We start from the raw sequence: 27544 nt of genomic DNA, 5'->3' as shown, positions 1-27544 counted from the left end.
TGTTTATTTTTGAAGCAATGTCCTTATTTATATGTAATTCATTATTATTATTATTTTGTAACTTAAACTAATTGATTAGTGGTGCCTATACTAATGGAGGTTCCCTGAAGTTTAAACCTAGGGCATAATTTTAGGACATTAGTGTTGCACTACTGTATATAATACTGCCCTGCAGGGTGTTTATTGATTCTCACTGGTGTCTTGAGTATGCAAGAATGGCAATCTGAAAATGCCTGTTCTGCTGGGGAAAAGGCTAATCCTTTTATATAAAAATTGTGACTGGAACCAAGAAACACTAGGTGTAACAAAGGACAAAGAATGAGAACCTGAGATTTGTAGGGCATAGCCGATTAAATTGAGGTGAATGGGTATTTCAATGAGACTTTTAAAAATTTCTTTTTCCCCCTTTTTTGGTGTGTTAACTTACACTTATCACTGGCAGCTGTTCTTCTATTTTATCACTTTAATTATATTTTCCATTTTGTGCTTGTGGCAGCAGTGCCTGTCTTATTTATCCCCCAGGATGCCCTTGGAATGACACTACATGAACAATGTCCTCCATTGATAGTCACCATTCCCCACACCCTAAGGCCTGTCTTGGAATTATGCTACATCTCAATGTAGTGTTGTTTTTCAGGCAAGGAGCTAATGCAAGAAAAGGAGAAATTGCAGGCATTCCCCAGCTGCCTATGGTAAATGCCGCTGAAACTTTTGGAGGGATTAAAAAAATGGTACTCCTCAAGAAGCACAAGTGCCTCTGGGGTTCATGGAAGTAGTTGTAAAGTGTTTTGGATTGTGGCGAATGATATCTAGGTATTGTGGATAAAACAAAAACCTCTCAATTTTATTGACACCAAGTGCTTTTTTAATCATTGTTTGAGCAAATTACCTCAAACAATTTTGTCATAGTCTAGAAAGAGTTAGTTGCAGTTTCTGTTTTATCTAATACTGCTATAATACACTACCTTATTTAAATGCACTATATATATTTGCTCTTCAGTCTGGATAGCAGGTATGTGGAAAGCATTTTTTAATCAATTCAAAACCATCTGCACTACATATATTATACAAAAATATACCAGAGCACTTTTCAGGCATTCAAAAGTGGGCAATCCTGCGTATCCTTACTCAGACATCAGTGGGGCTTTCTATAAAGTAACGTTTATGTAGAATTTACAATCTTAGAAATCTATGCTGTTTTATAGCTTCTATAGCTATGCTTCTCTTGTGTTGTTACATTATAGGAAACACTTATTTTCAATTTAAATTACACTTGCTAGAAATGTGCATTTTTTAACCTATGAATTGGTATAGTTTTAAAGATGAGAATTGGTATTTTTATTCTTCCTTGTTGAATATGATTTCATTTTTAAAACGGTTGCTTTTCAAGACATTTCCCCAAGGATCTGCATGTATTTGAGATTAGTTGAAATACACTCTTCCCCACACACAAAAGGGTGTCCACAAAATTCTGACAGTGCATTTTAATTCTGAAGTTTACAGCCCTGTTGTGTTCTTTAATATATCTTCCTTATCTTTTTTTTAAAAAAATCGAACAATGAATGTCAAGTTAGTGGAAGGGCCATTAGCTCAGTGATAGTCCAACAGCATTTCAGCTAGAAAAACTGCAAATGAGTTCTGCATGTTGGTCATTTTTGTGGTAAAAAACACAAAAGCCAACAACATTTTGCCAAATGTAGAATACCACTATTCATTGTGCATTTATTTCTTTTATTAGTTCATGCTTGATATGTAATCCAATTTTTATTCAGGCATGTGTGCTTTATTCCAAGGAGAAATATACTAAAATAATATAATTCCTACTAAGCATGACCACCTAACTCTTTAATCCTCTTTATTAGTCAAATTTCTTACACATTATAATTTTGAATCATAGTGAGTCCCCATGAATTTTCATTGTTTCTCCCGGGAAAATTACTAGTTGAGAGACTGAAAATGATTTCTAAACCTTCAAAAACATTGGATTGAAATTGTGGGAATGTATCCTCTTCTTGTTTGCATGCAGGATACAAAATATAGTGTGTGCATTTGCGTGTGTAATTTTAGAACAAAAGGCGGGCCCACCAAACCTCCCCAGTTTGCCCATGATATGGTTTTGCACAATTACTTATTCAGCACTTGATGTCACCTGATGTTATGTGTGAGATAGGTAAAAGTGTGGGGCCTAAATGAAACTTCTAAGTGCTTTCATTATTCTTCCTTTGCACCCACTGACATAATTTAAAACACTTAAAATGGTTCTGTCACAGAAAAAGGCACCCAAGAGAAAAAAGTGTTGAATTGCAGTTGGAGGGAAAGACTTGGGAGAGCACTGAAAGTGGAGTTCTGATTGTTCCTTTGAAGTCGAATCACATGATGTCAGGTGATCAACCGGTGGGCTGCCCCTTCTACCTGTGAAAGGTTGGTTGGGGGACCTGGAAACTTTCAGAAAGATGGCATCTCATATCAGGGCTCACAAGCAAAATTGCTATTTCCTTCTCTCTTTCTCTCCTGTTTATTCCTAAAAGACTGGAAATTATTTGGACTTAATCTGTGATATCCGTTAGAAGAATTAGCTAATTTTACCTCCATGGTATCCCTGTGGGGCATATCTTTGCCTGCCTGCCTGCCTTTCTTTCTTTCTTTCTTTCTTTCTTTCTTTCTTTCTTTCTTTCTTTCTTTCTTTCTAAAAATATTTCTTATTAAAGATTTTCCTGGTTTACAAAAGCACACACATTGTCTCTGTCTTCAGGCTGTGTTTTCTACAGATCAGTTACATCTGTTGTGAAGCATTGGTGTTATATGCAGTATAGGGTTGGGAAGAAAAGAGGGGGAGGGAGAGAGGGGATAGTAAAGCTTATGTTCTTTTACTTAGTGTATGTGTGGGGGGTTTGTGCAAGCGTCACTTGGGTAGGTTCTCTTTCTATTTACTTGTTATGTTTCCTTGTGGTGAGAGAGGTTGGGGTGGCCTAGGGTGTGGTTGATTGTCTTTGGTTGGCAGAAGTGAAGTTTGTGGGGGGGGGAGGGGGTTGTTGAGTTAAGTTAGCCATATTGAATATCTTTTCAACCTGGCTCTAGCAGAAAAGGACAAGGTGTGTATTAATAATAACTTTTGCCAGTATGCACTTAGAGTACAGAAAGTGTCCAGACAAGAGGGCACCAAACTCATTTAAAAGGTTTTAGTTACCCTTTCTTGAGAAAGAAGTAGCAAACTCACACATGCTACAGTTTAGATTCAGAGTAATCACTGTGAGCTAACCCTGGGTCTACAAATGCAAATGAATGATGTGGAAATGATGTGATGGACTACTGTCATGGTATATAGAATTGTACTGCTGCATACTATTGGTATAGGGCTCCAGGTTTTTTTAGTTCTTGTCCATTTAAAAAATAATATAACTTCCCCACAAATACAAACCAGTCGATCAGGGAGAAACGTTTCATGGATTTTTGTGCTGATTTTCTTTCAGAAGAGAATTATAAAAAACTATGGTTTTCCTACCTGCTGTTAGAAGTGGTGCATTCTAAACTGCCACTTCCTTTTTCATAACTATCCTCAATCTTTAGTTACAATAGAAGCATTTTTTATTTTATTATTCTCTATTTCTTCAGAAAATATTAAGCAATTTTCTTAGTTATTTTGGGAGGGACAGGGTTAGTTGAGAGCAGATTTTCATGTAATTTGACTTTCTATGCCAATCTAAGGATTTTTATAATGTCTGGGCACTGAGGTCTCTTGCTTCTAGGCTCTAATTTATGGTGGTGTTCATTGATTTTGTGTATGTGCAAAACAAATTGCTTCTGGAAATATATTGATATATGAATATGGATCATATTCAGCTTTCTGGAATGGCAAACACCATGTGAGAGGTGTATCTTGCCCTTTCAAAATCATCTTTATTTAGTGACTCATTACCTTTCCCCGTATTTGATTCTCTTCCATATTTTATATAACAGATCTATATACCCCAGTAACACATTAACTTGTTAAATGATGATTTTTAAAAAGACATTCTGTGTTGGATATTAGAAAGATTGCTGGAAGGTTGTGTTTAGAGCAGGGATGAATCATTTATTATATTTTCTGTCTTCAGGGATTAGTGCTGATACTTGCGTAGCCAAAATCCATGCACTTATTGGAAAAAAGTTATGCACTTTTCATTAAACGCTTACTTTCTTAAAAAAAGAAAAAGCAATCCCAAACAGGCAATAGATGTATGACTACAGACATTGCAGAAGTAGATGCTATTATAAGAAAATGAGAAAAAAGAGCACAACAAAAGAAACCCGAGGTGGGGGGGGGGACCCACAATAGACTGTGCAGTCATGCAGAAGAAAGGGGAAGGGGAAGGAGCAGGAAGAGAAGATAGCCCATATAAATGTATATACTTGTTCAAAGACATTAAAAGCATAAGAAGAACCCTGCTGGACTAGGTCAAAGGCCCAAGCACTTAGTTTAGCTTCCTGTTCTCACAGTGACCACACAGAGATGTCTTTGAGAATCCCATAAGCAGCACTTGAGTGCACCAGTTTTCTCAAATCTGCAATTCCCAGGTTTGTTCTACCTGCTCCAACAGTGCAGGGAGAAAATGAAAACATGGCTAGATGCTTTATATTTCTTTAATCCTCTTTTAATGTCATCCCATTTTATTTGAAATAATTTCAATGGAAATGTTACTCCATTTCAATACTGTCGCTTGAAACAAATGGCTCAATGCTAATTTGGAAACAATCATAGTTAAAGTGTAAATGTTGGGGCATTAAAATAGCATGTACAGTAGTGCCATGCATAGCAGATAACTAATTACAAGCCTTTCGCTCTTGAGTTGAGCCCAAACACTTTTAGATTTTAGGCAACTTCTGCCTTTCCAGCACAGCATGCTGCTGCTTTGCCTAAAGGTAAAGGGACCCCTGACTATTAACTCCAATTGCAGACAACTCTGAGGTTGCAGTGCTCCTCTTGCTTTACTGGCCAAGGGAGCTGGTGTTTGTCCACAGACAACTTCCAGGTCATGTGGCCAGCCTAAGCTACTTCTGGCGAACCAGAGAAGTGCATGGAAACGCTGTTTACCTTCCCACTGGAGCAGTACCTATCTATCTACTTGCACTTTGACGTGCTTTCAAACTGCTAGGTTGGCAGGAGCTGGGACTGAGCAATGGGAGCTCACCCTGTCGTGGGGGTTCAAACCGCCAATTTTCTGAGCAGTAAGCCCTAGGTTTTGTGGTTTAGACCACAGCACCACCCGCATCCCGCTGCTTTGCCTAGCAATTGCTTTAATGGCTGAAAAGTTTAGTTCAACAATCTTTAAGATGAATTATAATTTACTGCATGCAAACAACTGAACATAATTCCATTAGTGAACATTACATTTACATTATTCTGTTAAAGATCTCAAATGAATCTGTTTTGATATGTAAAAGAGTAAGACCCTGCAATATTGTCTTTTTTATTGTTGTTCTTATATAAAGAAGTCTCTGTGCAAGAATATTCAGGCATTTACTGTAGGGGAAAGCAGTCGTTTCATCAGAACATCCCACAGGGAATATGGTGCTGCAGTGTGGACAATGGCTTTTATTAATTTGCAAAACAGCTTTGACATAGCTTGGAAAAGAGAATACAGTATTCCAAAAATGTTAAATAGAAGCCTTCTACTTAGAGTTTTAGGGGTTTTTACTGCCCGCCATCTACAGTTTTCCAGACCTCTGAATCCAAGCTACTACAAACAATGTTACAACTCCTGCAAAAAGGATGTTAGTGTTATTAGACTTTTCTTCCTAGCAAGAATCCTAAGCACTTCATTTTAAAAAAAATCTTTTAAGATAGTCCAAATTAAGTTCAAGATATGTAATAGAATTCTGACCCCAAATTACCTTAACTTAAAGTAATTGCACTAATTCTACAAAAAGTTCTCAGCAGTATAGTGTAATTCAAAATAAGTGTGGGCTTCCTATACCCCAGGGTGTATTTTCAAGAGAGCTGATTCACTGGTTCCAATTAAAATGAATGGGCAGAGAAGGGCATTTTGTACCTCTGAAAGTTAGGTTACAACTAATATTAATAATGTATGTGAAGCTAATCACATATTAATACAAATTTCTGTATTAAACTGAGCCAGGACACCAGGGGCCTTCTGAAAATGTTTATAGGCCCCATTCTTAATCATTGACTAACCAGTTAAAATTTTGGGTTTCAAGACTTGACTCAAAGCATTTCTCAATTTAGAGGGTAGCTACCAAATCCTAGGTGTGTAGCTGTGTTTAGTCAGGAATTAAGAATGTGCCCTATGAACATAGTTTTACAAGGTCCATATAGGCCTTGAAAAATAGAACACACAATTTAGCATAAATAATGCTTTTTAAAAAATGGCATAGGTACTGAAAGAATACCAGCTTACTAAAGGTTGCATATAACAATGTTCAGCACAGTATTACCATAGCAACTGCTCAGGCTGGGGCTAAGGATAGCAACTTCTCAGGTTGTGTCATTGAAACTGGAACTTACTTCTTAACATAATTTATCTAGCCAAAGTTCATTATATTTAAGTGCCACTGATTTCAACAGAAGAGAGTTAAGCTTGTAGTTAGGCTTCCTTTTAGATAAATTAGACTTTAAAATATTTACCTTTGACTAGGTAGTGCCATAAATTTTAAAAGTTTGTTGATTACAATGGGATTTAAATGCACCTAATTTGTTCTGGCTTGTTGCATCCATATATTTATTTTCTGTACCAAAGGATGAAACACTTGCATCACTCTTCTTACACTGGAAACATCTTGAAAATCCCATGGGCTGAATGAACTTTGTGTGACTTCTAGTTCAGTCCCATAAGTAGAGAAACTAAGATCACTTTGCCTGATGATACAACGAAGAATATTACACACAGTCAGGCTAGGAACATAATAATACCAGTATAATGAAGAGTAGTCATTGGTAAACAAGTTAGAATCACTCTTCAGAATTAGTCAACTTGTTTTCAGTTCATGTTGATAAATCTCAGTGATTTTGTGAATAAATCCTAAATTCTTAAATACATATGATAACTGATTTAACAACAGATGAAAAAAATTCCCATTTGAAACTTAATGGCAAACACTTAAAAAATACAACAAACATCCTTCATTACCTTTGGGACTCTGGAGACTGTTGTTTGCCAAATATGGGAGGAGGAAAAATAAACTCTAAATGACCTCAGTAGAGTTTAAAGTTTTGTTTTGTCAAAACTGGCAGGTGCAGCTTACAGGACCGGTGGAAGTTTGCACAATGTAAACTGCCAAAAGCTGATGCCATAAAGCTACTTGGGAGGATGGCATAGGTTGCCATGCAGAGGACATTAATCAGCCGAATCTTTCTCCTCCCACTGCAATAATTAATGATCACAGAATCATAGAATTGTAGAGTTGGAAGTGATCCCCTGCAATGCAGGCATCTTAACTAGATCATGCATTTTCTTGTTGACCTATTTAAATGTGCATAGGTTCTGTCTAAGAATATTTATTGATTCATCACACAATTCATCACGCATTTTTTGAGGAAACAGATTTGTTGATTTCAGTGTATGTAAATAAGCAAGGCTGAGCATTTAGGGATGCAAATTTTGTGTTTTTGAACTCAAAAGCAAAGCAAAACACTTGAGCTCATCTTTAAAATAGAGTACACATTTATTACAGTGGGTCAAAATCACTTGGGAAGCTTCCACAATATGGTGCCTCCCAACTTCTCAAACAGGAAAGGTTTAATCTAAGATTACCAGACATCCCCGTTTCCCAAGGACAAACCCCAGATTTACAAATCAGTTCCCATTGATAAATTATGTTAAGAAGTAACCTTAGTTTAATCATTATATACACTACTGCCACATACCTGTCTAAAAGTCAGTTCTATTGTAATAATAATAATAATAATAATAATAATAATAATAATAATAATAATAATATAGAGAAGAAACACTTCTATCTTGACAGCAGGTCATTTATGGAGCCTGTTTATATGGTAAGTACATGGTACAGCATGGGTATAGAGTTACTTCAATGGAGAAACATTTCCAGTGGGAAGGGGAATTTTGAGAATGGGTTCTAGGAGTAGGAACGATTCATATTTCTAGCTTTTAGAAATAAAGAAACATATTATTACACATCTGCACATTTCAGATAATTTTTGAATTGACTGTTGTTGGATATCACTTAGTAACAATCAATAGCATATTATGGAAATGGAATTTACTATCTTACATTTTGTTTTTAATGGCTTAAGGTTGTTCACCGAAAAATAAGAAAATAATTATTGTAGAATATGTCTGTAGGATACCAGTGGTACCTTGCAGTGGTAGCTTGGTTGTCAAATGGCTTGGCTCCCAAATGCTGCAAACCCGGATGTGAGTGCGAACATTTTTCGGAAGGCAAACGTCTGACACGGCTTCTGTGGCTTCCGATTGAGTGCCTTGGTTTTCGAATGGTTCCGGGAGTCAAATGGACTCCCGGAATGGAGTAAGTTTGACAGCTAAGGTACCACAGTAATTAAAGAAATATGGAGAAATAGAAAATAGCAAAAGGATAATTAACTTCTGATATAGTGCACAAGCAACTTGAGAAATAGAATGTGTAAATTGAGATACTAAGGGTACTGTATAACAATACTTCCCTTTTCTCTCCTCTCCCCACACCTCTAAAAAATCTACTCTAGGATCCCCCAATGCTTCAGCAGATCTTGAGGGTGCATAGGGGACTGCAGGGTAGAGGAGGAGGAAGTGCTGTTGTATGTCACTCAAGTTTACATGTCACTCAAGCTGACTGTTTGAGGGGCTTAAAGAAGTGGCGTAAGTGTTACTCCAGAAGCAGATATGAATGCACACTGGTGGGATGTCTAAACCAGCTAGAAGTTCCCTAACATGCCTCTTTACAGATCCACTGCAGTTATTGTTCCACCAGCAGAGAGGAGAAACATGTGCGGTGTAATATGTTCCTCCATTGTTGTCAAGAGGTAGGAAGGGCCGTTCACCTCCCCGCTCTGACCACAGTAAAGCAGCAAGGGGATGGATGTGATAGATGCTCCACAAGTGAATAACCATGGGCTGCACATGCATAAATGCGAGTTAGAACTGATCTTCTCCTGCCTTTTATGCAGTAGCTTCATCACATCATCTTAGTACTTCCTGTCGTGTCTTTACAGCTTTACATCTGGTCATGACATAAAACTTTTTTGGACACTGATATCCCTTCAGAATATTTTCATTTTAATTAAATGTCATACTTCAAATAACTGATGAGAGAACATTCCATGAACCGGTAATAGAGTTTGCTTAACTACCTCATAAGCACAGATTGCTCAACTAATCACTAAGGAAATACTTTTCGATTCTAATCTGCATCAGGGATTTATTTATTTTTAATTCTCTCAAACCGTATTTACATAAAGCCTTGCCAGAAATGATGCTTCTGGCTGGGCTGGGGAAAGAGGGCATATGGTATTTTTTTGTTTTCTATTTTATAATTATTAAATAACCATATGTAGAACATGTGTTTACATTCTTTGCTTTATTCTGTTACTACTAGAGTTGTGCCTACATTTATAAGTGTAGTTTAGAATTTTTAATACCAGTGCCTTCAAATTCTATTCCTCCTCATGTTGTTTAAGTTGAGGAGCATTCTGTGCCAACTGAATATTAGTGTATTCAGCAATCCTTGGAAATTCAGTCTTCTTCAAATTTTGCAGTGTGGTTCTCCAGCCAACTCATGGAAGGTGATGAAAAGGAAGAGAGATGGGCTGAAGCTAACATATTCATCTCAACATTTTCCTCCTTATGGAAGAACTTACTCCATTTCCATAATGCCTGAATAGCTTTTCTGCTGTGCTGTGCTGTCTGTCCGTGTAGCATCACAATACTACAGGTTGCATCAATGCAAGCAAATATTGCAGTCTCTTGTACCATGTCCCATACTGCTCTGAAGTGTCCCCAACCGTCATAAATATATTTTTGGTAGCACAGGGGTTTCCTCTGGGTAGGGAAGGGGGACATCAACAACACTAGGGTGCCCTTCTTGCTTGACTGCATCCCATTAAAAACAATGAATGATTTCAATGTGAAGCATAATTAATCAGAGATAACTTTTTAACCACTACAAAAATGCACTCATTAATCTAGCCTATTAATCAGCTAAACATTGCAGCTAGGCCCATTGCTATTGATCTAATTATTATTATTATTATTATTATTATTATTATTATTATTATTATTATTATTATTTATTATTTATTATTATTATTATTATTATTATTATTATTATTATATCCCACCATCAGGCTGGGCTGGGTTTCCCCAACCACTCTGAGTGGCTTACAGAACATATAAAAACATAGTAAATGTCAAACATTAAAAACTTCCTGATTCAGGGCTGCCTTCAGATGTCTTGTATAAATTGTGTAGTTCTTTATTTCCTTAACATCTGATGGGAGGGTGTTCCACACGGAGGGTGCCACTGCTGAGAAGGCCCTCTGCCTGGTTCCCTGTAACTTTACTTCTTGAAGTAGGGGAACCACCAGAAGACCCCCAAAAGAGGACAATTTCTACTTTCTGCATGCAGTTTGGAACTTTTTAGAAGCCAGCATCACTAATTTAGTCAGAATTCTGTTTTCCTGTTTTAATTGTATGTCGCTCAGAACCATGGTCTTCTGTCCCCTTTCAGTAAACATGATATCCTGTTTCATTGGCAATGAGTGATTTAACATATTCTGATGAGTTTTAAGCTTTTATGGTAGATAGCAGGGCACAAATGGGATTTTTATGTTTATTTTTCACTATCCTTTGGAAGCACTCTCTGTCTCTCTGTCATGGTCCTAGTAACTTTCAGGGTTCCTCACACATACAGTAAAGTAAAGAAAAAAATAGAGATGTAGCTGCACACTAAACATTAATATTTAGTCCATTTGATAGCTGAGAGGAAAGCTGTAGCTTTTTGACTGCAAGCAGACTGGACACAGAATCATTTTGTAAGCAACTGTTATAATAGTTCTGCTGATGGGAAGGTTGAGTAGTGAGCAAGATGGATTTCTTTAAACAGAATATGACCCCTTTTACAAATGACAAATCTTTTAAAGTGTTATGAAAATTTTGTAACTTGTCGGGGGGCGGGACCTACATTGCAGCTGAGAACCAATGTTAACTAACATTAATGGTAAATGGGGTATTTTTCTGATTCAATTAAGAAACCTTCAAGAGAACTGCTTTTTGTTAGAGAAATATGGATATGCCCCACCATTTCTTGACCTTTCTTGAATTTTTATTCACCCTGGTCTGCTAACCTTGGCTTGTAGTAAACACATCCCAATGGCAAAATTCAATGCATTTCAGCGTCATATATATTTTTTGCCACAGGTGGTTTTGTTGTTGTTGTTTTGTTTCCAGAAGGAAAATATCAAGTGGCAACTGGCTGTAATTTGGGGACATTGTGCAGGTAACAATCTGTGACAATGTCACTCAAGGACTACCATGTAGGTCTACTTATGCGTGAATTATTTAGACACCATTGAGTTCATCTAGCGTAGTCTGGATTTAGCTAAATGTATTTAAAAATTAACAGATGGTGTGATGTGTTTAGAATAACGTGATTGTCTCTTTTAAAAAATCTCATTAACTGTTTTTCCCCCTTTTTTATACATGAGTATGTCTGCCCCTAATATTTGGATTCTGCTTCTAAATATTGGTTTGTAGCACTTGTTACTTAGAAGTATTCCAAGAGGTAGGGTGTAAGGCTCTCTCCCAGAGGAATCTAATTTGTAGGGACATGATTCTATTTATGGTTTTAATATGTGGAAGTTTTTCTCTTTGTGGACATATGGAAAATTCTGCTTCAATAATAATAATTTTTATTTTATTTTATTTTGCAGCACTTTTACAAGTGTCAATTTCCCTCAGCAAGGTAGAAGTCAGTGTGGGTGTATCCAAATTCTTCACATGCACAGGTATGTATATTTGCTTAATTTCAACTTGACTTCTATCCCTTTTCACGTGTGACTAGTGTGTACACCAATTGGAGGCAAGCAGCTAAGCGTCGGGATGCTTAAGGAAGTGTAACAATGTTGTTCATTGCAACAATCACTGACTAGTGATTGGCCTGATGGGAATGTAAGTATTTGAGGCTTGGAATCTAAGATTGGAGAATATGGGGCAAGGCAATATCTTACATAGATATCAGTGAAAGAAGAAGCTATGAGCTGATGGAAGGAAGGAAGTGGTAGAGCAAGGAAATTTCAAATATTTATGGCCCTCCTGGTCATAAGACACTTCCTGGAACCAGATGTGTACTGGAGTTTTATGAGGAAGAGTGCAGTTTCAACCTAATATTTTGTAATATTTTTTGACATTATTTTTTGATACATCAACATGGATTCTTAATGTTGTGTGCACTTTATGTTTCATTGTATTATTTTAGATTATATATAGTTACATACCAATATAGGTACTCTCTGGTCTACAGGAAGCCTGGTCCTGCAGAGCTTTTATGGAAGCAAAAATTATTTGTAGGCATTAGAAAGCAGCTACCCCACTTGAGAATAATGTCTGGCATTATTTTGATTTGATTGATTGGGAAATGGTCCCTGATCTTTGCACGAACTGTATAAACTACATATTCTCCAACTCTACCCCCCCCCCATAGCATTGAAACGTGTGGAATGTGCTTTGCTTGAATTGTGTTTTCTTATCATGTGGTGATCACAGGCACCTGGTGAAATGGTCCCTTATATGCAAACTTTCAGAAGTGAAGATTCCTCTCTATGGGTCTGGAGTCAGTAGTCTAAGGAGCAAAAGGGGAGAGTGAGAACTTGGCTGCCTCAGGTAGAACAGCATATAGCGGTCCCTTCAATTCAGATGGTATAGCGCTCCCTTCAAGTCATATGGTATACTTGGTATACTTTGTAAAGTGGTGTTATATATATATAGGCAAGACTCCCCATTGGTCTTTACAAGGCTTTATTATCTGTCCAAAATGTTCACAATGCAGATCGACTCAATTCCATGTCTGCTCAGTCACTAGCAGAATCTGGGAGTGGGCGGTCCTTAAACTTTCCCCAGCAGAGTAGTCTTTTGACCCCCATCCTACACCTCCTGTCTCTGCACGAAAACTGACTGCGCAAAAAGGGCGTGGGCAGAGGGGGACCTGCCTCCCCCCTGCTTCGTTCATGCTCGGTACTGTGGCTCTCCCTTGCATCCTCCGAGCCCTGCACCCCTTCCCCACTGGAGGCGTGGCTTTCTTCCTCCACGGAGGAAGTGCTGCTTCTCACGATCTTTGGAGGCTCTCTGTAACCCAACTGCCCTTCCACCTCTCGTCTCTGAGCTGATGGCAGTTCCCTGACAATATATATTGCTATATATATAAAATTAAGCGGTATGTAAATTTTATGATGATAATGATGATGATGATAAATTAAAAAACTAATAATTTGCTTCTCTTTCATGGCCCCAAATATAATGCAGGCACCACCTCTAAATAATGGTAGAGCCAGCCCTTGGTAGGAATTGAGTTTTTCATATTGAAGCAGCCAGTTTGCAGAGGGTACAAACTAAGGCAATTAAGTGAGAGAAGAACTGAGCTGGTTGGAAACATTAGTGGCACTGGGCATGACCTCTTTTCACTTCTGAAAAGATAGCAAGAATAGAGTTGCTTTCTATTTTACTGGATGTGCTCCTGAGCTTTTCATAGTAACCCTTTGTATGGAAATTTAGAGGGGAATCTTTTCCTGGTACTGAGTAGCAAACTCTACCTGTTCTGCAAATGCATTACAAAGCATTAAAAATGTACAATGAACTGAAACATTGAGAAATGTTCTGGCACTAATTATTCAGTGGCTACTGAATAAATTAAACTATCTGAACAATGTGGGGTTTCATTTAATGAGTACAGGTATTGGTGGAATTTCCTTCTAAGTCTTAACTCTGAAAATCACATTTCCACTGCATTTATGCTTCATAATCTCTTGCAATGTGCTTCCAAGTGAGATTTGAAAGGAGTTGATTTTACTGTCATATCATAGCCAGGAGACAATGAGATATCCCATTAGAATTTAAGTATACATTATTAGGTCTATAAACCATGGGGTCACTACCTTCTAACTTTGAAATTGTATTAGGACAGGAGAAAGTACAAAGTTCCTTCCATGTAATTGTTTTTATGGCTACTCATTCCAACCAATTGAATGTTGAGTTAATGGCAGATAATTAAAGATTATTACAAAAAGAAGTAATACAAACAAAACCTAGCTAATCAAATGTCAACCACTAATGAATAATTTGTTCCTGAAAATACTCTACATTTCAGTTGTTTTATTCAAATAATAAATAGAATGGTTGGTTATTTTATTTTGTTGTTTTTAGAGTTTGTTTTTTTTAAATCATATCAATGCAGGAATGGATGCTTGGGCAATGACACAAAGGCAGAAAGACTCGATTGTCTATCATTTTGGAAACAAATGTCATTAGCAGAACTAGCAAAACAAGCAGAACTGGTAAAAACAAAGTGATATAGTACTTTTTAGCATCCTTTCCCTGAAGCATTGTGATTGCAGAGACCCAATTAAATTATTTCCGCTTTCCCACTTTTACAGTGGAATTTCATTACATTGGAATCTTGGGAGAAATGGTTTGATTTTTGCAGGCACATTGTCCACAGATATAAAAAAGAAAGTATCTCCAAATCACTTTAGTTGTTCTTGCTTCAGTTCAAGGCACTTCAGACAGATTCCTCTTTGGTTTGGACAACCCTAGGCTTGCCATACATCCGGAAAATCCCAGACATGTCCTCTTTTGGGGGGCCTACATCCCCATCTTTTTTCTCTTTTTTCATTTTATAGGAAATGCCTGGGTTTTAGGGGGCTTTATTTTGGCGAGATTGCAAAAAAAAGTTGTTGAGCTTTTATTTTTTGCAAGATCACCCGAATTTTTACTTCTTGAAATATGGGAATCCTAGACAAGCCTGAAACCTGCCATTTTGTGTTGCTTGTTTCTAATTTAGGATTCAGTAAAATCAGATGCACACCCCTAACAAAATCAAACTTCTGGAAGACCCCTACTGGACATAATATTGTGAGACTGCTTGATATTGTCCCAAAATATAGAACCAAACTGATGCACATGAGCATAGCATATTTTAAAGAAATGTATCTGATACCTTGTCCATTATTCATTATGTACATTGTTGTCTTTCTTTCTTCTTTCCTTTAGTAATTGGTGAGGCTGAGAGTATAGATTGGTACAACCCACAAGGAGAGAAGATTGTATCTAATCAAAGAGTGGTAGTACAGAAAGAAGGTGTCAGATCACGGTTAACAATCTACAATGCCAATGTGGAAGATGCTGGAATATACAGGTGTCAAGCAACAGATTCTAGAGGACAGACTCAAGAGGCTACTGTTGTTTTGGAAATTTACCGTAAGTAAAATCCAAAGGTGAAAATAAATTCAGTAGTGAGGCTTCTCTTCCTTCATGTTGTACCGAAAATGATGAATAAAAGTGCTCTGTAAACTTTATATCAAAAGTATTCATTATATTGGGGCTACTCAGTGCTAAGTATTGTATGTACTCAACGATTACTTTGAAGTAAGCAAATTTTCATATATATATTTATAATAGATGGCAGCAGAAGACTTATTTATAGTAATTGGTCACAACTAAATGATTAAACAACAACTTTTAACTTGAAATAGTTTTGTCTTTGTTAATAGAAACTTAAAGTATTCTGGTATTTTTGAAAACAAATTTGATGTGATTTAAAAAACAAGAACAATCAAGCTGTGTATGACTTTTATGACATAAAAAAATAATATAGCACTGATGCCCTGCTTTATATTTTTGCCATCGACCTTGTCTTTTTGCTGCAACAGAACAATACGATAATCGTACTTATCCAACTTGCATGTGAAATACTTTTAACACTTTAAAGTGCTAAGTAAATTCTCTTTGTTACCTAAGTAATGTACTTTGGAATTCTCAGCAAATGGTAGAAGCTACTAACTAAACTGTCTTTCCTTCTTTCTTAGAAAAGCTCACATTCCAAGATATCTCATCCCCACAAGAATTTGTACAGGGAGAAGATGTACAAGTCATTTGCCGTGTTACTAGTTCACCTGCACCTATTGTCAGCTGGTTGTATCAAAATGAGGAAGTCTCAAATATTGCTGACAGTTAGTATTTTGGTAACTCTTTAAATTATCTGTTTTCATTCTACATTCAACCAGTTTAAAGGCACTTACGTTAATGTTCTGATATAGTAATGAAACACCTATTGTGTTAGCAAAATAATGAGTAAATGTGGTCATTGAGATGTTATATTGCTGGAGATGGGGAATGCAATTAATGTTACTATTAAATCGCGATGTAGTCCTTTTCCTGATATATCCCTCTGAAATTTAATTTTCCATTGCAAATAAAGGTAAATAGCTTAGGGATTGGCAAATGAAAGCCACAAGATAAAACTGGCCAAAAACAAAACAAAACAAAACAAAACAAAAACCCTGGTGACTACGGAACTTGGGTCCTATGTACAAACTCAGTGATGAAAGAAATTTCCCAAAGAAGTGGTGGTTGTCGCCACAGGACTATCTATCAGGTTATTTTAGACTCTGTGTTGTTTGAGACTTCTCTGCTCAGGATCCCTCTTGAATTTACAAACTGACTATGTTTGGTACCTTCTTGTTAAGTAACCCCACAGTTAGGTAGACTCTTGCCAAGTACAAAAATAAATAATTCTAGTCAACAGCTGTGGGAAGACATTTGTAGATTTTTAGCTTTAAAACTTGGTTGTAAATTAGGTTAGTCATGGAGACCAATGAATTCAAGAATTGTCATGTTAATCTTCATTTGTTTGGTCTTTGGATTAGACCCTCAAGACGATATTTTTTCTCATACATGTCTTCAATTCTACTTTAATTTCTATACTACCTTAGTAAATTCTGAGAACTAGCTAAAATATGCTGAATTAAACATCAGGAAAATGACTGAATTTTAACAAAAGATATAAATATCTGCTCTATGGTTGTTGGATTTTGCCATGATTTGGAGCATTGAATTATTCTTTCTTTGTCTTCTTCTATCCTATTTTCAATCAGTCAGTTGATTCTGGATTATTTAAATCATTGTGGGAGCTTTCTAAGTGCTACATTGGGAGAGAGGTAGGGCAATGGTTTCAGCAGGTGGCCAGAACCTCTCCTTCCTAACCCCCCTGCAGACCATCTTTGACAGGTGGGCAGGGCCTCCACTGGTCAGTCACTTGACTTTATATCAGGTTGCAACCATTTGAAGTTGATTGGCACTGGGAGTGTGCCTGCAAAGAGGCTTGCTGTTACGGATGATTAGCAGTTACATTGAGTTACAGCAGTTACATTTTCCATCTGCAGGTGGTATCTGGAAAGCAAAAATCAGGGAAGTTTTTAATATGTAATGCTGTACTGTTTTTAACACTGATTGGGAGCCACCCAGAGTGGCTGGGGAGACTCAGCCAGATGGGTGGGGTATAAATAATAAATTATTATTATTATATTATTATAAAAATGTCTGTTTGCAGATGTGCTATGAAACTTCACCTGCAAACAATAGGGGGACTCACTCAACATTGATCCCCCTCAGCAGCATACATACCCTAGTGGGGTTCTCTGCCAGTGCTTTTGAGCTTGCATTATTCCTTTGGAGAGGCACCCTTACCTACCTCACACCTGAGAGGAGGTTTGGGGGATATTGGCATGGTTTGGGTGAGAACAGTCTTGTGGACCAGCTTGGACTGACCCCTGCATTATGAGTTCAACAACCTTCATTGGTGGCAAAAAGTTAAAACTTCAAAACCATGAGCTATCTCACTCTCCTATTATCAGTTACATGGTAGAGACATGCAAGAGTTCAGTGTGTGGAAAAGTTATATAACAGGAGAGAGACTTATAAAAATGATTGAGAATCCGTAGATAAATTCATATATTACCTTCCAATAGCCAATGTGGTTCATTTCCTGTGCTTGTTGGGCAACCACTTGCACACGCCCAAGCCAGCTAGCATAGCCAGAGGTCAGAATGATAGGAACTGCAGTGTAACAATGTCTGGAGGGAACCATGTTGGCTTTCCCTAACTTACTTCTTTATCTCTCTTCCTGCCTCTGTTCTTTTTTTTTCTTTCCTGCCTCCCTTTTTCTTGTTCTGATATTCATTTCTTGTTAGGAAAGTTTGTGAGGTATGATGGGTCAGATGAGCTGTTGTTTATAAGAGGTACATTTGTTAACTTTTTTAAAAAAAGACAACATGAAGCATTTGATATAGGATAACTGAGCTTCTAGAATTACATTTTACTTGTAAATTGAAGTATGTTTTGTTGATGAGCTCTCTGATAGTATAGCAGAATAGTTTAAATTTTATCAGTTCATAACCATGTTCCCAGCAGTGCCTTCACTTACTGATACTATTTTATATCTTACATGCCTTTCCAGATAGGTTTGCCATGCTGCCAAACAATAATCTTCAAATTCTTAAAATCAATAAAAGTGATGAAGGTGTTTACAGATGTGAAGGAAGAGTAGAAGCCAGAGGGGAAATTGACTTTCGGGATATCATTGTACTTGTAAATGGTAAGAAGCAAAACTGAACAGTTCTACACACAGAGAGAGACAGAGAAAAAGAGAGAGATGACTGTTTTTTGTGTTAAAATAATTCTGCTTAGCACCAAACAAAATATTACGTAAATCTAAATTATCACCCTTTATGTGTGGCCCTCAGTGCTTTCTCTTGCCTTGTTATTACCACAAAATATGCTGTAGCTTACTCTAAGTGTGTAAATAGCTGAGGTCTGGCAAAAGTCATGAACAAAATCATTTTTTCTAATACTATAATATCAAGGTAATAGTCTACCATTGAGTTCACATTCCAGTTTATAATAGAAATTGGGCTAGATGTTACATTGGGTGAACCTCCACTTATATAATTCAGAATAATCAAGGATTCAATATTATGCTCATTACTGTAGCAACTTTATCAGCTTGTTAAATTACACCTTGAGACTTTCATTTAATGATGCTGCAGCCAAACACACACACGTATATAATCTAATGTTTGTGACTATTGTTGTGCACCTAAAGTTTACATGTGACCAGGGTTGTAGTCTTTTATTACATATATGTATCCATGCAAACCTTTTATTTTAAATGATCTTCAGTTCAGCAGAAGTATCTTGATTAAAAAGATAGGCCTGGGTCCAAAGGTGCCCTGCATAAGCTGAAAGGCAGTTCCATACTGGGGAGGTGGCAGTGCTCCAATGGGGCAAGTGGAGTCTCACTTAACATTTCTTTTCATCCAAGGCATAATGTTTGGTGTATTATTTTTAAACACATACCTTAACTATGGGTTGTGTATGACTTAGAGCAGACCTCTGAATTTCAGTTAATCATCTATGATTTCATTAGATACAACTCTATATTATTATTTTTCAAAATGGCACCTTTTATTAAGTGTGTGGTATAGTGCATAGAAGGGACGTGGGTGGCGCTGTGGTCTAAACCACAGAGCCTAGAGCTTGCCTATCAGAAGGTCGTGGTTCGAAACCCCGTGACGGGGTGAGTTCCCATTGCTCAGTCCCAGCTCCTACCAACCTAACAGTTCGAAACAACGTCAAAGTGCAAGTAGATAAATAGGTACTTCCCTAGCGGGAAGGTAAATGGCATTTCCGTGTGCTGCTCTGGTTTGCCAGAAGCGGCTTAGTCATGCTGGCCACATGACCCGGAAGCTGTCTGCAGACAAATGCCGGCCGGCTCCCTCGGCCTATAGAGCGAGATGAGCGTGCAACCCCAGAGTCATCCACGACTGGACCTAACGGTCGGGGGTACCTTTATCTTTACCTTTATAGTGCATAGAATGGGCACAGTCCAGCCAAACCAAACATTTATATTCCCTCCTTCCACAATGAAGATACATGCAGACATAGTATAATAAAAAATGAAGTAGTAAAAAGCTATTGGCTAATCTAAGGTGCTGTTGTTAAGGCGTTTTTCCTGTTTCCAGTAATGAACTCCTTAAAACATTTATACTGCAGTAACCTTTAAAAACTATCATGCATTTATGTCAAAAAATGACTATACATTTTAAAATGGCATCAAAATGCTAAGAGTTAACAGTTTAGAGCCTAACAATTAAGGTTTAAATATCCATGGTTTCTTCTGATAGAAGTTCTGTGGTTAACTCTGAACTGACTAAAACTGAAACTATAAACTGCTAATATTTTTTATCAGACATAGGCAAACTCAGCCCTCCAGATGTTTTGGAACTACAGTTCCCATCATCCCTAGCTAACAGGACTAGTGGTCAGGGATGGTGGGAGTTATAGTCCCAAAACATCTGGAGGGCTGTGTTTGCCTATGCCTGTTCTTTATGATAGTAAATAAGTAACTGAATTTTACTTGACTAAAACTTATCCATCGGCCTTATTTGTGGTTCGAAAATGAAATGGTTATAGCAAAGTTACTTTAAGAAACGAGGGATCTGTGTGCTTTCTAACCTTATCTAACCTTACATCCATTTTCCTTATTTTCTTCAGTTCCTCCAGCTATCACATTGCTACAGAAGTCCTTTAATGCCACAGCAGATCGAGGAGAGTCAATTACATTATTCTGCAGAGCCATGGGTTCTCCTGAACCTGAAATCAATTGGTATAGGTAAGCTCAAATATATGCTGCAGAGATATTTCAAATATACATTTGAATAGTGAGGTGAAAATAAATATTTGAGCTCATAGGGATTTCTTTTTAAAGGGTCACTAATTGAGCAGGTATTTTGTTCTTATTTTTACTTTATTCCTGTTGGAAATGTCATGTAATTGGACTTTGTGTTATCTGAAACCATCAAAATTAACATGAAACATTGTCTGAATGCTGGAAATACAAGAAAGACATGGATCCTGAAATATTATTCACTTTGTTTATATCTGAGTTACACTGCCAAAGTGGATAGTGCTTCAGCCAAGCTGGGGAGAGGCAAAAGTTCAGACTTTCATATTCAGTGCAGTCATCAGCTTGTCATCCAGATGATACACCAGCAGTTCATCCAGATGAGTCTCCAGGGACTGCGGGGTTCAATACACACACCTCAATCTGCTGCACTGTGGATGGAGCCTAGAGCAGTTCTGCAGGCCTTTCCCCACGTGCAACTCTCTATTCTACCCACTGAAAGTGTGGCTGGCTTGTTTCTCTTACCCTTTTTGACTGAGGTGGTTTGGGCCTCCATCATTTTGCATGCAAATCTTCAGTGCCAATTAGATGTAGAATACAAGCTTTTGCCATCCTAGCAGTTTGAAAGCACAGCAGTGCAAGTAGATAAATAGGTACCGCTGCGGTGGGAAGATATATGGCATTTCCGTGTGCTCTGGTTTCCATCACAGTGTCCCGTTGCACCAGAAGCAGTTTAGTCCTGCTGGCCACATTACCCAGAAAGCTGTCTGTGGACAAACGCCGGCTCCCTCGGCCTGAAGCAAGATGACCGCCTTCTCCCATAGTTGCCTTTGACTGGACTTAACCGTCCAGAGGTCCTTTACCTTACCTTTTTAGAATACAAGTTCAGTTGTATTCCCACATATGGATAAGGTAATTTGTTTAGAAACATTGCTACATAGACTATAACTAATACAGTCCATGATCAAACTTTATTTCTATTTACTAATCACCTCTTGTTGAGAGATGCTTTCTTTTCCAGAAAACATTTTGTTGAGATTCTGTCCCAAATCTCATATTTCTCTCATATGTAAATTGTAATGAGCAAAGAGGTGCTTAAGAGAAAAGTCAATCAAAAATCTGAGCTTTTCTGTCTAAACAAGTATTTCCAGTTGTGTGTTCAGAAGCATACTCCTTCTCAAAGCTGCTTCTGCAATTTTGAACATGAAAAATCTGACTCAGGTATTGCATAAAAATACCATTTCGTTATGTTAAAAGCATGAGGGGTCATCTCTCAGAGAAGTTATTTTACCAACTTTTTTCTTTCTGCTTATCTATTTAAATAAATATTACAAAAGCTGTAGTTTGCAAACTGATGCAGTTTGCACATAGATGCATAGATTTTAAAAGGAAAGGGGTGCAATTCCAGTACTATACTCAGTCTAGCATGAAATTATTCATAGCAATATTTTTTTCAATGTTGAGAATTACAGTAGTAGACTTGTACATGCTATTTTTATAGTGCCCACCTGTATATAAGCTGCTGGATGAGATCTCTTCTGTTCACTGGAGGGTTTGAAATCTGACCTTGTGGATCTTTCCACAGAAAAGTTCCTTCATAGGTAGAAGCAACTAAATCAGCAGATTTTATCAAAATGTCATTTTCAATGGCAATTATCATTGATTGAAAAGAAGTCCCCCTGATAACATCTAAAAAAAAATTCTGAGGCTTATCTTTAAAAAATGAAAATGGATGCCTTCTTTAATATTGTTCATTTTCTTAAATTATTAATCTCTTGAAGACTTATTTGCAACCTCAACTGTTGGTATTCAGATCCTTGATTCCTGACATAAGCAGAACTTCCTGTTGCCTCGGGGTAATTCCCTCTCTGCCTGTTTGAGGATAGCATGTTTTGGAGTATAAAGCTTTCTTTTAAAGATGAAAATATCCAGTATTTAGCTGTGGGGGTGTATTTTTGGTTTGGTTTTTCAGTTTTCTTTTTTCTTCCCATATCCTTGAGAAAAGACATATTCTGCATGGTGTGAGCAGGCTATAATTTGCAACAATGAAGCAGGATTTTTGCTAATATTACAGGTTTTCTCTTCCTCCTACACTACAGCAACGTACAGTAACGTCCCTTTTGCTTAAATTGTAACCTCTTTGGTATTTGGTATATTGAGTCCAGTAGGAGAGAAACAGCTAACCCAAGCTTTCAAAATGCATTCATATTTCATTCACACCAGTGGCCATGGTGTAACACGAGAACTAATGTCGCTGGACATGTCACCACAACCCCACCTGTGTGCTCCCATTTATATTTCTCAAAACAATTAAGACGTAAATGAATGCTAAACTTCTGCTAGATTCCAGTGGATTTCTAGAAGTTGCTTTTATGCCATAAAACTTCAGGGTTAGTGGAGTCTGTAACTTGAAACATATGTAACAGGTAGGGTTGTGGAGACATGTCCAGTGACATTTGTTCTTGTGTGACCATAAAACATGAAAATTAACAGGTATGGAAAGGTCAGGAAGACCAAATAAAGTGCTGTCTGAATACAGCCTATGAGAGTACAGTGGTACCTAGAGTTACATACGCTTCAGGTTACATATGATTCAGGTTACAGACTGCACTAACCCAGAAATATTACCTTGGGTTAAGAACTTTGCTTCAGAATGAGAACAGAAATCATGCAGTGACAGTGCAGCGGCAGCAGGAGCTAAAGTGGTGCTTCAGATTAAGAACAGTTTCAGGTTAAGAACAGACCTCCAGAACGAATAAAGTTCTTAACCCGAGGTACCACTGTACATCTCTTCTGTTAGTTGTTCAGCTTTGTGATTAAATTGGCCACAGGTCAGTCAATCATGATGAAGTGATTGTGGGTACTAAGTTCAGTAGTACAGTGAGAATATATTTAAACTCTCATGACTGGAGAAGGTTGGAATGTGTGAGGTTATATTGAATTTACCTGAAACTAATAAATAATTTGACCTCGGGTAATTAATTTGCATAGTCCTCAATTATTCAGTGAACCCTATTAAAATGAATTGCCTTGCAATTTTTTTTTTAAAAAATAGCACTGTACATTTGCCAGTGAACCAAGAAACTGTGTGCTACTATTGACACTAGTATGCTATGTACTAGAAATGATCGTGAAAATATTCTTAGACTTATTTATCATTATTTATTTATTAAATCTGTTAGTCACTTTATCTCGCCCAAGACAACCCAAATAACAACAGTAATATTGTTTTGAAATGCTTGCCTGTTTCAGATCAGATGATAAAGTATGCTTTGTGCTTATAAATCATTTTCGTCTCTCAGGAGAGGAAAACGCATTGAGGAAAATGAAAAATACGTACTAAGGGGAAGCAATACAGAACTGACCATTAGAGATATCAAAAATATTGATGCTGGACCTTACATCTGTGAAGCAAGAAATAAAGCAGGAAAGATGACAAATCAGACATTTCTTCAAGTTTTTGGTAAGTATTGCTTGCTATATCTACCTTTGAACTCTGTTCAAAATTAGAGTACATATTCTGATTCCTGTTGTATTGTTAAAGTTGCCACTGAATTTCACATAAAGATTTCAGACAAATTTGGAGGTGCTGTGCAAGGGTGTATGACATGCACAGGCTAACTCGGCACTCCATATGTTTTGGGACTACAACTCCCATCATCCCTAGCTAACAGGACCAGTGGTCAGGGATGGTCAGAGTTGTAGTTCCAAAACATCTGGAGGGCTGAGTTTGCCTATGCCTGGTGTATGGCATACGTCCAAGTTGCCATAAATTTCACCTAAGGTAAAAAAAGAATAAGCAAACTTCTGAACTCTGAGGAGTTTTAAAGGAAACTTAGATTTTCCATAAAGCAACATATCTCAGGGAATAGGGATTATAGTATCTTGCATATTGTGATTCTTCCCCCAGCCCGAATGCTAATCCCCAAGGATTCATTAGGATAACCTAGGGGAGGGACAGTGATGCTATAACCTACCATTATTTCTAATGCTGAATTTGAGTAGCCTAGTGTCTGTCAGGCTGGCAAAAATACAGGAACACCCACAGACATTACCCCTTTTCCTGCTTTATTATAGCCAAGCACTCTGATTTGAAACTAGTAGATAGCTCCAAATGCCTTTAGCACTATTTAAAAGAGTGAGAGAAACATTTCAAAGGAGTAGGAAATTTCTACCCCCATCTTTATCTTGAAAAACACCCCTCCCCCCTTTTCCTTAGTAAGCACAAACAGCACTATGAAAATCCTGTGGCAGCTAACTGAAGCATTGAAGAAGACCACTTTTTAAAAGTGATAAGGGTTTGCTGCAACTTTTTTCTAAATTTGAAATACAACTTTCATTCTTTTAGTATGGAAGTGATGCACTGATGCACCGAAACCAACAATTTCCAGTTTCATTTACTCAATGGCTGCTATTTTTTCTTTTCTTTTATTGCTTACATTTATTCACAGTCTTACAAAAAGTATGTTCTGATTAGTGCTACAAGGGGACTTGAATTATTGCTAAATTTTAGATTTGGGAATAAGAAACACCCAGGCTTCCCCACTTCTGATTTAATGTATTACTATTCTACAAGATTCTTTGTTGTCAACGACATGTATTCCTTGTATTTTCAAATTTCTAACGGTTGCCAAATGAATAAATCTGATTAGTTTAGTTGACTATGTTAAAGTCTTTCCTTTTGTAAGTTACAAGCCTATTTCAGAAATTCACTTGGTTTCACAGCAGTTAATGTTTTCATCACCTGTATGGGTTGGACACTAAACAATGTCTGCATGTACACCTAAAATCCGCTAGATTTGGATGCCTGCTGTGATGAAAGCTTTACCACACATGTGCAGAATTTCATTCATCATAGGTTACCGAAGTTCCAGGGGAAGTGGCACTCAGTTGGTAATACATTTGAGTATAACAAGTTTGGCATAATTATCTACAAAAACCAGTTAATAGCAAATTTCAGCACAATCTATAAGAGGAACGCCCTGCTCCCATTCCTTGGGGGCACTGATGCACTTCCAATAATGTCCTTTCTCTCTGTGTGTCCTGCTAAATATTTATGTGTGTTCAGATCCAAAAAAATGTTTTCAAATTGTCAAGTACTCTTCCTTTCATTCCACTGATAGGAGAGACTTGAAGTTATGCATGATAGAGCCTTCTCCATGGCTGCAGCCTTCTTGTGGAATGTCACCCACCCAACACTAACATAGTGCTAAATGAAGGCATACCCACTCATCCTTTTTAGTTACTGTTTTAGTCCTTTCCTCTGCTTAGTTGTTGAGTTGCTGTTTTGTTTCCTGATGCTTTCTTTTATTATTGTCTTTTAATAATTTATTTTGTGTTGTATCTTCATTGGTATTGGTACCAATGAAGGGTAGCTTATAAATCTTCTAGCTAAACAAATAGCATTGTTCATATTTATTCAAATCAAGAATGAATAATATAAATTATATTTCTAACAGTACAGCCTCAAATAATACAACTTAAAAATGAAACTACCTTTGAAAATGGCCAAGCTACCCTCATATGTGAGGCAGAAGGAGAACCTGTCCCTGAAATTACTTGGAAAAGAGCAATTGATGGAATCACATTCTCTGAAGGTGACAAGGTAAAACAGTCTCCCTTGATTATTATTTTTTTAAGAATCAGGATTATGTTGAGTAAAGGCTAAATATATCTCTTTATTACTGGAAAAAAATGGAGATGGAGGACAGGTGTAAATACCAATGTCACTTTGAGTTTGGTACTTTTGTTTCCAATATATTTATACGATAGTGTGGGAATTGCAATTTTCCAGTGGAGAGGAAAATAAAGACAAAATACTTAACAACAGCAATTCCACAGACTTCAAGGGAAATGGTCTTCCTTGAAACTTGTTTTCTGCACAGGGATGAGACAATCCAAAATAAGGGAACGTTTTTGAAGAATGCTGTCCTATATCCACTTACAGGGAGTAAGTGTCATTGAATTCAGTAAGATTTGCTTCTGAATAAGCATGGGTAAGAATATTTTGTTGATCTCTTAAAAATTCCCTGCTGAAATTTGATAGGACATTTCTCTACATTTCCCCTATAATTTAGAATGTCAGTATTTCCCCTTTAAAAATGCTCCCTTAATTTGCTTTATCTAGGTATAATCCCAAAGACAAACTGCAGGGTGAATGCTCTCTTCAAAATCTGTAGGACTTGTGCACATTGAGTATTTTGTGGATAATTTGAACATATTACTGTATTATGAGAAAGAACTATCTAGTTATGTGATTATACATTGTATTCAGATTTGGGGCTATTTGTAATATGATATTGTTTTGATTCATCTTGTTGGGAATGCAAGAGAATATGGAAAGAAAGGGTCATAATGTACCTAACTATAAAGATATATTGGAAATATGAAATTATATAACTGCTGGAAATGAGTAAGAGGTGGTCTTGAGAATGACTTCTCATGGCAAGTTCCAGTCTTCATATTTCTGTACAATTCTCCATTAACCCTAGTCCCAGCACATATTCCGTTACTTGCTACCAACCAATTCCTTGCAGCTCTGAATTCTTTTTACCACTGCTTTAGTTATTGTTAATTATTTTGTTGGACCTGTTTGTTGGTGTTTTTAATGTAGTTTTATGAGCTTATTGAACATTGCTTGTTTTATACCATAACACTCTTTGGCAGCATTAAGATAATAAAGCAAGAGGTAAATACTAAAGAAAATGATTATATGTGTGTACTAGTATACTTTTTTTTTAGTTCTCTTAATGTCTTGAATCTTCCACTTGAATTCTTCTAATGGTGACCTCTTTGAATTATAGCAAATTTTATATGACACCCTTGTCTTGTGTGCAGATAAATATGTTCCACAAATAAGATA

The 27544-nt window shown here is 37.1% G+C and overlaps 1 protein-coding gene across 3 annotated transcripts in view; it reads left to right on the top strand.

Moving 5' to 3' along the window:
• NCAM2 (neural cell adhesion molecule 2) overlaps positions 1–27544 on the top strand; it is a 206491-nt gene that overhangs the window by 93834 nt on the left and 85113 nt on the right. For all 3 annotated transcript variants that reach the window (XM_081199627.1, XM_081199629.1, XM_081199628.1), the window contains exons 2-8: positions 11882–11956; positions 15213–15419; positions 16028–16171; positions 18457–18594; positions 20553–20670; positions 23985–24145; positions 26142–26287. In XM_081199627.1, the coding sequence (XP_081055753.1) occupies positions 11882–11956; positions 15213–15419; positions 16028–16171; positions 18457–18594; positions 20553–20670; positions 23985–24145; positions 26142–26287 (989 nt within the window). The remainder of the gene's footprint in view (positions 1–11881; positions 11957–15212; positions 15420–16027; positions 16172–18456; positions 18595–20552; positions 20671–23984; positions 24146–26141; positions 26288–27544) is intronic.

The sequence above is a fragment of the Podarcis bocagei genome (assembly GCF_964188305.1).
Source record: "Podarcis bocagei genome assembly, chromosome: 6".
NCBI lineage: Eukaryota > Metazoa > Chordata > Lepidosauria > Squamata > Lacertidae > Podarcis > Podarcis bocagei.
The sequence above is the reverse complement of the archived record's forward strand: the minus strand, read 5'-3'. Positions and strand labels throughout refer to the sequence as shown.